This window comes from Lynx rufus, unplaced genomic scaffold (assembly GCF_022079265.1).
Source record: "Lynx rufus isolate CCGP_SWC_20201006 ecotype Redwood Valley unplaced genomic scaffold, mLynRuf1.p SCAF_4, whole genome shotgun sequence".
NCBI lineage: Eukaryota > Metazoa > Chordata > Mammalia > Carnivora > Felidae > Lynx > Lynx rufus.
Genome location: NW_025814856.1, coordinates 30,628,066 through 30,641,113, shown reverse-complemented (window position 1 = coordinate 30,641,113; position 13,048 = coordinate 30,628,066). Strand labels below are relative to the sequence as shown.

Sequence of the window (13,048 nt, the reverse complement as noted above, 5' to 3'; positions counted from 1 at the left end):
TTAGTGCTAGTGATTGAAACAACTCTCCATTTTATTATTGTTATCAGCTACTGAGCACTCTGACGAGGCAAATCTGCTAGGAAAGTGACTTACCTAATAGGGGGATAGTACAGTAGGCAGAATAATGTCCCTCACCCCCAAATGCCCAGAACCTGCAGATACCCCAATCCTAGGAAACTATGGATACCTTAGGTTACATGGCAAAAGTTGCCGACGAAAACAAGGTTGCTAATCAGTTGACCTTAAAGTCAGGAGATTTTTCTGGTTTATCCAGATTGGCTGGAAGAAATCACAAAGATTCTTAAAAGTGGAAGAGAGAAGAAAGAGGAGGTCGGCGCGATGCCCCGTGACCTGTTGTTGTTGGCTTTGAAGATGGAATAAAAGGGCCAGGAGCCATGGAACGTAGGTGGCTTCTAAAAGATGGAAAAGACAAGAAAATGGATTCTCCCCTAGAGGCTCCAGAAGGGAACAGCTCTGCCAACTCCTTGATTTTAGCCCAGTGAGATCTATGTTGGATTTCTATCCTACAGAACTTGAAGATAATAAATTTGTGTTGAGCCACCAAGTTTGTGGTAATTAGGTTCAGCAGTCAGAGGCAGAGACCAGGCTCTCCCATTATGTGGATGAGGAGTCTGGGGCTCAGAGACTCAATCTCTCAGTGAGAGATTGAGGCACTTTTACAGGATCACACAGGCTGGTCCCAATGATGGAATCCAGATTTGAATGCAGGTCTACTACAAGACCATGTTTACACTCTGCTGCTAGGATTTACAGGATCAATTTGCATTTTGATAAAACCAATGAAGATGCTACCTAGGTCTCAGCTCCCACGACATAGATCTGGGCCTCAGGTCCCCTCTGAGCAATTGTCTGTATTGAAAAATGCACTCCTCATGAAGGCATGTGGCTCCACGCTAAGTTCCATGGAACCATATATCATTAATAAATGTGAAATTTTAAGAGGGTCTAGGAGCTTTGAGAGAGAAAGATTAACAAAGGACTTGTAAAAAGGGCAACGATGCTTGGGGCGATGTGTAAGCTATAGAGAGAATGAACAAATTCTAGAAGTAATGTGACAGTGAGGATCAATCAGAATAGACTCAACTGTCAGAAGAGACCAGAGGAGAAAATATCCAGGAGAAAGAAATGTCAATTCACAGAAAAGAAGGGAAAACGTTTTAAGTAAGAAAGCCTGTTGAGTTTGCATTTTACTTTTTTGTGTGTACTCCCCAAAGTGGCATGAAAACAAGTAATGTGTCACAGGAGATTGTTTCTGGTAAGTAGGGAGATGACTTTAAGGTCATATGTGCCAGTGTCTTCAGTTCACAGCACAAGCCATTTAGACCCTTCTGGGCTGCAAGACGGCAGACAATTAAAATATGAATAAAGGAGGGGCACCTGGGTGGCTCAGTCGGTTAAGCGTCCGACTTCAGCTCAGGTCATGATCTTGCGGTCTGTGAGTTCAGGCCCCACATCGGGCTCTGTGCTGCCAGTTCAGAGCCTGGACCCCGCTTCAGATTCTGTGTCTCCCCCTCTCTCTGCTCCTCCCCTGCTCATGCTCTGTCTCTTTCTGTCTCAAAAATAAATAAAAGCATTAAAAAAAAATATGAATAAAGGAGCAGAGGCTCAAAGACAAACCCTTTCTCAGCCACCAGGAAACCTATCAGATTTGTTACAACCTCCTTCGAGGGTTATGTTTGATCAACCGGGACGCCTGTGCCTTTAGTGAAACTGCTCAACTAGACTTAAAATATTTCTACTTTCAGGAAGTCTTCCTTCCATTTTCATCTCGGCCTTTTAATGTCCACTGTACATTGTGCATGGAGGTCCGGAGCCAGGGCCACTCCTGGAAGTACTTGCTTCCAGGAGGTTCTAAGGGGCATTCAGCCGAGCCGTAAAACCCAGCAAAGCCTCAGACTCCGAGGCGAGCATGTTAAGAAATCATTCTTAGTTCAGCCGGACCCTTAGCGACCTTAACGACTTAATCAACTTGTTCAGTGAATTGGGTCTGATTCTATTCACGTTGGCAAATGATTGTGACAAAAGCTATCCTTACAACTCTTAGGGACTCAGCATCCCTATGGAAGGTCAAGTGAAGCACTTGATGGTCTGGGTCTTTGTTGAATGCGCCCCACTGGGACAAAGCACTTTTGGCTTAAAATGTAGTATAACAGTGGGGCAGCACCGTTGGGGTCTAGCAAGGTGGTTTAGACCAAGGCGTTTTGGACACAAAGAGAACTGGCCTTGAAAATCGGGATCTGCCTAGTTCTAGCTCAGTGACCTTGAGCTATAGGTTACCTAACCTTGACTAATTTCACTTTCCTCATCTGCTCAATGGGTGTGAAGATAGTATTTTATCTTGCATTTCCTGCGAGCGTGAAATAGGGAAATGGGTATAAAGTCAACAGCAGTTCTCTGTGCAGATTGGAGGCTCAGGAGATATTAGCAGTTAAGAGCTATTTTTAGTAGTGACAGTGACAACAAGGATTTTGTCATCATCTCAATTCTCTGAACTTTGGTTTTCTAACCTCGTATAGGAGTAATACTAGTACCTCTCAGTGCTTTTGTGGTTAAATTGCCGAGTGCTTAGCTCAGTGGCTGGTGCGCTATACGTGCACACAAAAAATGTTAGTGGTTATTAAAATTGTTGTCTTTGGGTAGCTAGACAATATCCCATGGCATATTCAGGTTTAAGTCATATTTATATGCTAGGTAGACTGGGGAGTTAAAAGGAAAAAAATCTCTTAGGATTAAAAGGAGAAGGACTTGTTCTAGTCTTTTCCTGGCATTGAGTTGGTGAAGCTCCTTCCTGTAGCCAAACCTCGGTGTGGCAGACGCTGTCGATGGCCCACCCATGGACACCCATGGTTCCACCTCCTGGAACTCAGCACTGCACACACCCGGCACCAATGGCTCCTACCTGCCAGCACCTGCTACCCTGCCCGAAGCTCTGTATCCGCTGTAGCCACATCCCCCATGCACAGGGTGGTCTGAAAGTGCTGGGGAATCCTCACCCTGCCAAAGTCACTGTTCAGCGACGGGCAGGAGTTGGTGGGTCCGTCTCACGCCTCCTTTGCCCCCTGGCGGGACTAAGTGTGAACACGGTGCTGCTTTTCACCTCCTGTTCTCCAGGGGGATTGAGCCCCGGGGGCCCACAGCTCTGCCCTCCTCCAGAATGCAAGATCAGTTGGCTCACCTCCCTTCTTTCCTTCCCTTTCCCAATCCCCCACTTGTAGTTGAGTTCTTGCCTCAGGGTCTACTTCTCTGGGGAACATGGCCACAAGGCATCCACCTTTTCACTGGGTCAAACGAAATTATAGTTGTTATGACCTTTGGACATCAAACTACAAGTGTTCTAGGTTCAGTGAAGACTTCTTCTGATTCTTCTGTCAGGATTGAAGATTTCCCCACCCCAGTTCTGCAGACCTAGGAACCAGCTTAAGCTATTGTTAAACAACCAGGCTGTGAGATCCATAAGCAGAGACATAATGTCTGTCTTCTTCAAATCTGAATCCTCAGCAATTTAAAGCGGAGCTTGGCACATGGTAGGTACTCATAAATAGCTATTGAATCAATGGATGAATTAATTCATCCATTCTCGGCATCCTCACTGACAGGAAATTGCAAAAATAATACGGAGTCCCAAGAGCCTTTTATTCAGCTTACCCCCAATGCTGACATCTTCTATCGCTGCAGCACTGTATCAAAGCCAGGAAGTTGAGAGAGGGATCTTTTCCTTTTTTTTTGTAATTTTTTTTTAATGTTTATTATTTGTGTGCGTGAGGGAGAGAGACAGAGTGTGAGTGGGGGAGGGGAAGAGAGAGAGGGAGACACAGAATCCGAAGCGGGCTCCAGGCTCTGAGCTGTCAGCACAGAGCTTGATGTGGGGCTCGAACTCACAGACTGCAAGATCATGACCTGAGCGGAAGTCGGATGCTTAACTGAGAGACACCCAGGCGCCCCAAGAGAGGGATCTTTTCAAACCGAAAGTTGAATCACGTCATTACTCTGCTTATCTGCCTAGCCGCTTCCTACTTCACTTCGAATAAAGTCTGTTTCCTATGTCCTCACCGCGCTTTGTGGTCTGGTTCTTCCAGACTCTGCAGTCCCATCTCATCACCATCCCTTTATGTGTCCCAGCTCCACCAGCTTTACTCTTGTTATTCATTTCTTCAAAGATGTTTGGCGGTCTCCTCTCCGAGGTCCTTGGATGTGCTCTCCTCTCTGCCTGACCTGTTCTCCCCATATCCGATGCCTTCCCATTCTGCATGTCTCAGCTTAGACGACACCTTTTCAGAGAGGCTTTCACTGACCACCGTATTCCACTTCTCCCCACCCTTGTGCCTCATTTCTTCCCTGCATAGCACGAATCAATGCTTAGTCTTACATATTTGGTTTGCTCACTTGTCCGTTAGTGGAGTCTTTGAACCTTGAGTATGGGCTCAAAGATACCAGGAGCTATATTTTGCTCATCTCAGTACAATTAGAAGTTTGACTTGTAAACACTCAGGCTTTTTAAGTGTGGACCAGGGTTAGACCTCAACATTGAGTAGTCAGCTACCATTTGTAGAGCGTTGTACAGTCCATCGACCTTTTCTACATACGACCAGGTCGCTGTCCTATCAGGTCGGATTATCTGCATCGCCATTTTACAGACTGACGGTAGTAACGTTCACTGATTACAGCAGAAGGTGATTTCAATGCCCTAGGTAGCTCCCCTTGGCCGGCCTCGAATTTCAGCCACAGCTGTGAAGGGTAGTTACTGCTCATGCTGACAGGGGTCTGCTTCACGAGTGCGCCTTTCAATTCTCCCCTTTATCCCTCCTCAAGGCTTCCCTGGGGGTGGGGGGAAGGGAGGGTGGTGGCGACACCTGTGCTCCTTCACCTCCTCCCATCCCAGCCTGTCACCGAACACTTAAGAGGCTGGTTTCTCTGAAGTCACAGGAGCCTGCTCAATCAGTAGGCCAGCGCAACCGGGAGAGGAGGGAAAATTACCACCCCATGTGGGCTCTCACCCAGTGGGGCCTGGGGGTTGGTAGATAAATACTCCAGCTTCTTTCCCCTGATGGAAAACCGCTGGAGCCACTCTGAACGCGACTCAGGAATCCTGTCCGTTTTCTCTCCTTCCTGGTCTCTCTCCTCCCCTTACCCCTTCACTCTTGCCTCCTGGAATCACCCTCCTGTGCTTCCAAACTCAGCGTCTCTTGGGTGTTCTCATGCCTTTACATGCCTTACCTTTCTCATCCTGATACCATCCTATGAGACAGACGTTACCATTATCCCCATCACAGACAAAGAGGGCAGGTGAATGAATGAGAAGTTAAGTGTATTGCCAAAGGCATTGATTGACTTGCCCACATCCCCCCAGTGATTGAGGATAGTCCCTGGGGTGTTAACTCCCCTACATTTCCAGGCCGTGTTTGTCTCAGGCTGTGGCTTCAGAAAAGTCCCAGGGCTTTGGAGAGGGGATCAGTGGAAGAAATAAGACACTCAAAGAAATGGCAGCACAGGGGGGAGTTTCACCCAGGCAAGTGGGATCGCAGAACCCACCTGTTTGTTCCACTTGGATGCCTTCCCTCCTTCCAAGGAAAGAAGGTTATGACTTCACCTTCCTACCCCGAAATACATCCAGGAGGAGCGAAGCTTCAATTCCAAGTTAGGTCTGGTGGACACAGAGAACTAGGCTCTCCTGCTGCCCTGATTGCTCCCCTTTTTAAAGGCCAGGTCTACTGCTTTTCTTCTTGAAACCAGAAGGAATAAAACCAGCTTAGTGAAATCCCTGTCGGATTACAGGAGCATCTCATTGTGAATCTGCAGCGGACCGTGGAAGCTTGTCTCTATCTCCACCAGGACAGGCAGTGCGTTCCATAGATCAGGGCCCCAGGGCCCTCTGGAGCTGCTAAGGCCGGTGAAGAGAAGTGCCGGTTATGCGAGTTTCTCCGCATCAGAGAGTTCACAACGGTATATGAAGCAGAGGCCACTCTCTCCTCCTGGAGAGCGCTGAAGGAAGAGGTCACATCCAGCCATGTCCCGGGAAATGAGAGGTGAATGGGGTGCCTCGTGCCAGGTCCACCCTCCCCCTGCCCCTCACCGTCCCAAGCCCAGCCCGCTGCCGTGTAGATGTTAGCAGTCAAGGCCACCTCCTCCGCCCAGGCTGTCCTTCAGTCTACACTCTACCCTGCAGCCACGGAGATCTTTCCAAAATGCTGATCTCATCGCGTCCCTCCTCTGCTTAAAATCCACTAGTGAGCTCCCTTAGCCTCTTGGGGATAAAGGCAGAAATCCCAATCACAGCTGCCTAGCAGGGCACCAGCGGCCCTCGACGCAGAGGGGCCTCCTCGATCATTGCACTCTGGCAACCAGACGTATCCATCCTGCCTCCCACCATCCGAGCTTTACAAGGCTGCTCTCTGCCTGGGATTCTCTCCCTCCCATTCCGTCCCTGGGAAACCTGGTGCAGTCCTCAGGTCTGAAGCACCTTTGACCTCCCTCTAACTAGTTCAAGCCCCTCTGATAAATGTTCTCGTGGAATCCTCTGCCTCTCTTTGCTGCACGCAGCCTAAGTGGTGTGTGCTTATTTTAATGTCTGCCTCTCCTCCTAGAGTGTGAGCTTCTCAAGGTGAGGCACGTTTCTGTTTTATCTCGCTCCCATAGCCACAGTGCCTTGCATAGCAGTGGGTGCAGACGGCATCCTAAAATGAGAGAATAAATGAATGAGCAGCCCTAGGCTTGGAAACAAGGGCATGGGGAGAGCGTGGAAACACCGTGCATTTATGACTTATTCTTCCATTGTTAAAGCTAACCAGATTCTATTGTAATTCTGCTCTCTCCAGCCAGCACTGTAAGCAATAACTTTATTAAGGTCAAATAGATATCACAATACAGTATTTATCCAACAGGATCCAGAAACCGGTTACAGATATCATCTAAGAACCACAGCTGGTTTGTGCTAAAATGCTTCCAACATCACAGATCACACAGGGTTTATACATCGATAACAACTTTTATCTGGAAATACGGATGCACAGTTTGCCCTTGCTGTTAGGCCTTGATGTTCCAATTGAGTCAAAACAAAGAAGGGAAGACTGGCGTTTTCTTGATAATGAAAAAATTCTGAGGAATATTTCATGAGAACTGTCTCTGGGATCAGAGTTGCTCATGGAAGTCATTTCTAATTTATGATTCAAATCGGAATTAGTAATTGGTAAGTTAAGCTGTGACTTGAGAATTTCTGATAATTGGATCAAGGAACATATTAGCTTTACAAATAGGATTTAAAAGTTTGACTGCTAGTATAGGTTCTACAGAACATCCTTTATAAATTAATACATTAGCACAAAAGCTTCTCGACTATGGTATCTGATATCTGCATCTCTGTTACTCTAAGAAAACAGCACTCCATAAACACAAACGGTTATTGGGCCTATTGTTTATGGTCCATAGGATAAGAGCCACAAAACATCATAGAAAGTTACGAGAATGTAAATATTTAGCTAAGTAGATAGAATAAGTATTGGGCAGTTACCATATAGAACACTGAATACTGACTAATAGGGAAAAAAAATCCCAAACCTTAGTTACGGTGCAGTCAGAATTGGGTAAAGCCAAAGACAGATTTGCAAGTATACAAAGTAATGAACATATTTCTTTAAACGTCCATTTAACAAATTCATGGTGCAAACTGGAAAATTTTCATAAATACACTTCAAATGTTCATTTTGTGAGAAAATGCATATTCATGCACTAAACCTTATGAGCACTGATTCATTAAGTAAAAAAAAAAAAAATACAGAGCAACTGTCTGAAACAAATACTTAAGAGACTCACAGTCCTACAATGTCTGCAACTAAACACAATAACACATGCATGTGTGATACACCAAATTGTCTTATAGAAATCATTAAAACATCTTTCGCATCAAAACGCATAGGAAAACTCAGGGGTATAGAATTTACTTTATGCATATTACATACTAGAGACTGTAAGCTTCCAAATGCTTTCATTATCTCCACACACCTACACAACGACCATACAAGTATCTGTGTATGTAATAAGGTACTCTCCAATTAGGCATCTATGATGAATAATGTATCTCCTCATGTCGTCTCCTCTCTAAGTACCATTTATCACGACCCAGGCCTTTCTGCCTTAATGAGGACTACAGATCTCTGACTTACATTCAACACCCTCTGCATTAATAATTGATTGAAACTCCTAAAAAACTCTTCTGCAACTAAAATGGAAGGTGGGGAGGCTATCGCCAGAAGAATGCAAAGACTACCTGTTAAATCTGATTGGTAAAAGAAGCGGGGCCACTGGACTGTTGGCCAAACTCATCTGAGGATGGCCCCATACTCGCCTGCTGGCTATACCCGCCGCTTGACCCATAGCTGTCTTGGTTGTACCCGCCTTGGTTATAGCTACTCGAGTGCTTTTCCATTGGGTCTGAAAGATATCTCTGTCCCGAGGAATGCCAGCCGGTCTCCTTGAAAACAAACCAGATGTTTCCAGCCCAGAGGATAAAGTTCAAGAACCCAAAGACCTGAAAGGAGAATCAGAGCAAATGAGTTGATAGACGGAAACACAAGAAAAATCTCAATTTCAGAAAATCCTTCATAATACATACGGCTACTTTTTATTCAACATTGAGATCTCTTTCAATTTTTCATTTGGAACCGCTGTTTCATTTAGAATACTTAACATTTATTTATTTATTTGCATCCAAGTTAGTATATAGTGCAATGATTTCATAAGTAGAATCCAGTGATTCATTCCCTATGTATAACACCCAATGCTCATCCCAGCAAGTGTCTTCCTAATGCCCCTTACCCATGAAGCCCATCCCCCTCCCACAACCCTCAGTTTGTTCTCTATATTTAAGAGTCTCTTATGTTTTGTCTCCCTCCTTGTTTTTACATTATTTTTGCTCCCCTTTCCTTATGTTCATCTGTCTTGTATCTTAAATTCCTCCTATGAGTGAAGTCATACGATATTTGACTTTCTCTAATTTTGTTTAGCATAATACCCTCTGGTTCCATCCACGTAGTTGCAAATGGCAAGATTTCATTCTTTTTGATTTCCGAGTAATACTCCATTATATATATATGCCACATCTTCTTATCCATTGATCCATCGATGGACATTGGGCTCTTTCCATACTTTGGCTATTGTAGATAGCTCTGCTGTAAACATTGGGGTACATGTGCCCCTTCAAAACAGCACACCTGTATCCCTTGGATAAATACCTAGTAGTGCAATTGCTGGGTCATAGGCTAGTTCTATTTTTAATTTTTTGAGGAACCTCCATACTGTTTTCCAGAGTGGCGGCACCAGTTTGCATTCCCACCAGCAGTGCAGAAGAGATCCTCCTTCTCTGCATCCTCGCCAACATCTGTTGTTGCCTGGGTTGTCAATTTTAGCCATAGAATATCTGACTTTTACTGAATGCTTACTACACGTTAGGCACTGTGGAAAGGGCAATCCATTCATTCTGTCTGAGAAGAAGGTATTATTATTATACCTGTATTAAAGATGTGGAAGCTGAGGTCCAGGATAAGAATCTTGTTCCAGGTCACATGACTTGGTAAGTAGTAGACAAGGGTCAGCCCTGTTCTGTCTGACTCCATGGTCTGAGCCCCTACTTAAGCTTATTGTCTCCCCAAGTGAGGTGTTCCTCATTGTCTGTAAGAAGTCTTCAGGGGCTACAGAGTTGAGAACTTTGATTTTAATAATAGCGCGTTAATTTATAAGGTTACCTTCACTTCATGGCTAGAGAGACTACTCTTCCAGTTTGTGTAATGATATAAAAAAATGAGTCAACTTAAAAAGTATGGCATAAGCGATCGTGCAGGTGGTGTGCAGATAAGCACACGAATGAGAGGGTACACAGAGGTTATGACTTCGAAGAGTTGTACTTTCTGTGCCTCTCACATCCAGAAATGAATGTTGAAACCAGACTCTCAATGCAATACGGGCTTCAGGGAGGTATGGGGTATTCTCCCAAGAACTGGATGTGAGGCTTTGCTACGGAGATTCCTCTTACTCTCCAAAAGGGTGTTGTTGGCGAGTCAGAGGACCAGGTGTAGCCTCCCCAGACCCTGCCTGTCTGATGGAAGCAGAGCTGTTCGCTCGAGCCAGAGCCTCGAAGAGAACAGCTGTTCTGCCACCTTTCCCAGGGCACACTGGTTGACCTGGGAATTAACCAGAAGCAGTCAGTTGTAACAGCCCCCTACCGGAGATAGACAACAGCATGAGATAAAGCTGTGATGGCATTAAAGCATATTTAGTAACCACTCCAGCTCAACAATCGCCATTCAAACTGGACTTGGGCCACCGCCACAGCTCTGGATTATAGGGTGCTGGGCGAGCATCTATCCTCGGTTGCTGGATGGTAGGGGGGTCCCAAGTGCCCTGCAGGTGGAGGTGAGGGGGCCAGTGAAGTCAAGACGAGGCGCCTTGGGGACCTGGAGCAGGGGCTATTTACCAAAGTATTTCAGAATTTTAGCAGCAGGTGGATCAGGACACATTACCTGAATGTCACCTTTGGACTCATCCTGCGGGTTTTGAAATCACACTGGCTTCAACTGCACTCTCCTCCTCCGTGACCTTGGACAAGGCAGTTAGCCTCTGGACCTCAACTTATTATTTTGTTTTCCTAATGTGGAATGAAGGCTATTCGTTCCTCGGGTGACAGTGTGAGGATTCAAGAGAATGTGTATAACGCAGCTAGACGGTGCTAGACACATTCGAAGATGCTTCCTGCCTGGTAAGCAGTGTTCTGATACTTTCTCAAATATTTCCATGAACTGTATTCATTTGGCCCTTTTGCTGCAGCATAAACTGAAATGGGACTTTGATGGCAAGGCCGTACTCTTGAGGGACGTCGGCAGCCAAAGCAGTCTCTGTAGGCCCTCGCCTGATCTAAAAGACTGGTTTATCCCGGCCAACCCCCCTTCTTCCTTCTCTCTTCTTCCACTCTCTCTTCTTCCTTTAATGTTAGCTGATACTTATTTAACATTATCTTATGCCATGCTCCAGGCTCCTTGCCGATGGGAGATACAAGACATAATGAAGGTACTCCCAGTATAATAGCTGTGTGACCAAAATGAATGCGGTAATCACGGACAAAACTCTAATTCACATGCAGGACCTTTTATCGATGTGTACAATAGCTAGGATATTTTCCACCAAAGGGGAGATCTCGATTAAATGGTATCTTTGTAAGTGTATGTCAATGTAGGAGTAGAAAAGATTATCAAGGAATCTTCTCAGATATCAAGAGATGGCTCTGCCCAGAGCTCTAATTTTATGTTTCCCCTTCCTTGGTTTCTCCCTTTTGCTGGCTGCTACTTGGCTTCTAGAAAAGGGATGCTCAAGAAGAACCTAGCGATCAGGGGCATGCAACTTAAAAGTGAGTACACAAACAAGGCATCCCCATGGACATGTTTCAGAAGCAGGCACGTCTTATCCCGCTGTCATCACACAGGTATTGCAGACTCCTGGCTGGCACGTGGGCCCTTGAATCTTTTCTTGCCATTTTGTTGCAGCTGAAGTTAGAGTAAGGATTTTGATCCAAGCTCAGATGTGGAGGCAACAGAAGGAGAGACTGCAAGCCACCGTGCGTAGCCGGAGGAAGAATGAGGAGGTGAAATCTAGATTGGCCAAGAAGATGTGTCAAGATTGCCTATAATGAAGCTGGAGAAGCAGAAGTAGAAATTGTGAATAGGATAGTTAGGCTCAGAGAACCTTGGAAAGAGAAGTTGAGAGAGAAAAACACATTCTTTCCTCCTACCCTCTTCTTTGGGCTCTAACCACTATATGACATTTAGGAAAATGAATGCATTTACGAGGCAGCTTTTCGGTCGACACTTATTGAACACCTGCCATATGCTGGGCACTGTACTGAGAGGACTTATAACATATTATATCATTTAATCAATGGTCTTGTGAGGTCTGTTCGATAATAGCCCCATTTTATAGATAATGAAAATAAGGTTTAGGGACCTTAGTGCATTTGTCCAAGAGCAGTCAATTATTGAGTCGTGGAGCCAGGATTCAAACCCAGGCAGACGGACTCCACAACTGTGCCCTGAACCATTTCGAGTGGCAGCAGCATTAACAGAATTTGGCTCTACTCTGGCATTGCTGTCACTACTTGAGAAGCCGCGAGCAAATCCTTTCACGGCACCTACCTGTATTTGTAATGTCTGGATAGCTCCCCTGCCTATTTGTGTTGGTGTGAAATCATGGATGCCAAGATGCTTTGGAGAAAGTAAATTTGTTACCCAGGTAGAAATATCATTGCTATTGTTGAACCACTTACTTGTAGAGGTCACTCCTATGGGTGTGTCTGACTCCTTCTCCAAAGCCTACACTTGCTTAGTAGGCAAGGTGGTTTGGTTCTGTGAGCCATATTTCTTCTGCAGGATTCCGCAAACCCTGAGCCAAGGTGGACATGTGGCCCAAGATGAGCTAATGAGATGCTCTCTGCCCGGAATTTGGGATTAGACCTGAGTGATTTTAGTTCAGCCCAAGATGTTTCTTTAAGAAGAAATATAATCTCAGAAACTGGGGGGTGGCTATCTTCTCTTGAGACAATAGGAAAAAGAAAGACAAATGCATCCGAAAAGAGACAATAATGTCACAGGCATTCAGAAAGAGAGAGATGAGAGATGAAGAATGTAAACTGTCCAGCTTCCTGATAATTCCTGGTCCGAGGTTCTGCCCTTGGTAGACACAGTGCTAGTATTTTTCCAATTACTTTTACCTCTTGTGAAAAGCTAGCTTAATAGGATTTGAAGCCAAACGAGTTTGTAATGAAAAAAATTGCTGTGTTCTGGCAGATTAACATTCTTTCCCTCTGCTTTTGCTAATAGAAATTTTGTTTCCCTTGTAAACCCCGATGCAGTCAAGTGGCTTGAGCTCTGTGGTGGAACTTTAAATCAGGAGCAGAGTAATGAAAGTCAGATACAACATTCTTTGGTATCTGACATTGAGAACCTTGGTCCTGCTCTAGATGCTGCTTTTTTAACAGCCTGTTTCATCAGAT

General features: G+C 45.2%; 1 protein-coding gene across 1 annotated transcript in view; it reads right to left on the bottom strand.

The window, feature by feature from the left end:
* Window positions 1-8,284: 8,284 nt before the first annotated feature.
* Window positions 8,285-13,048, bottom strand: part of SYNPR (synaptoporin) — a 312,385-nt gene continuing 307,621 nt past the window's right edge. Inside the window, exon 6 of the mRNA XM_047094606.1 lies at window positions 8,285-8,542. Coding sequence (XP_046950562.1) covers window positions 8,285-8,542 — 258 coding nt within the window. The remainder of the gene's footprint in view (window positions 8,543-13,048) is intronic.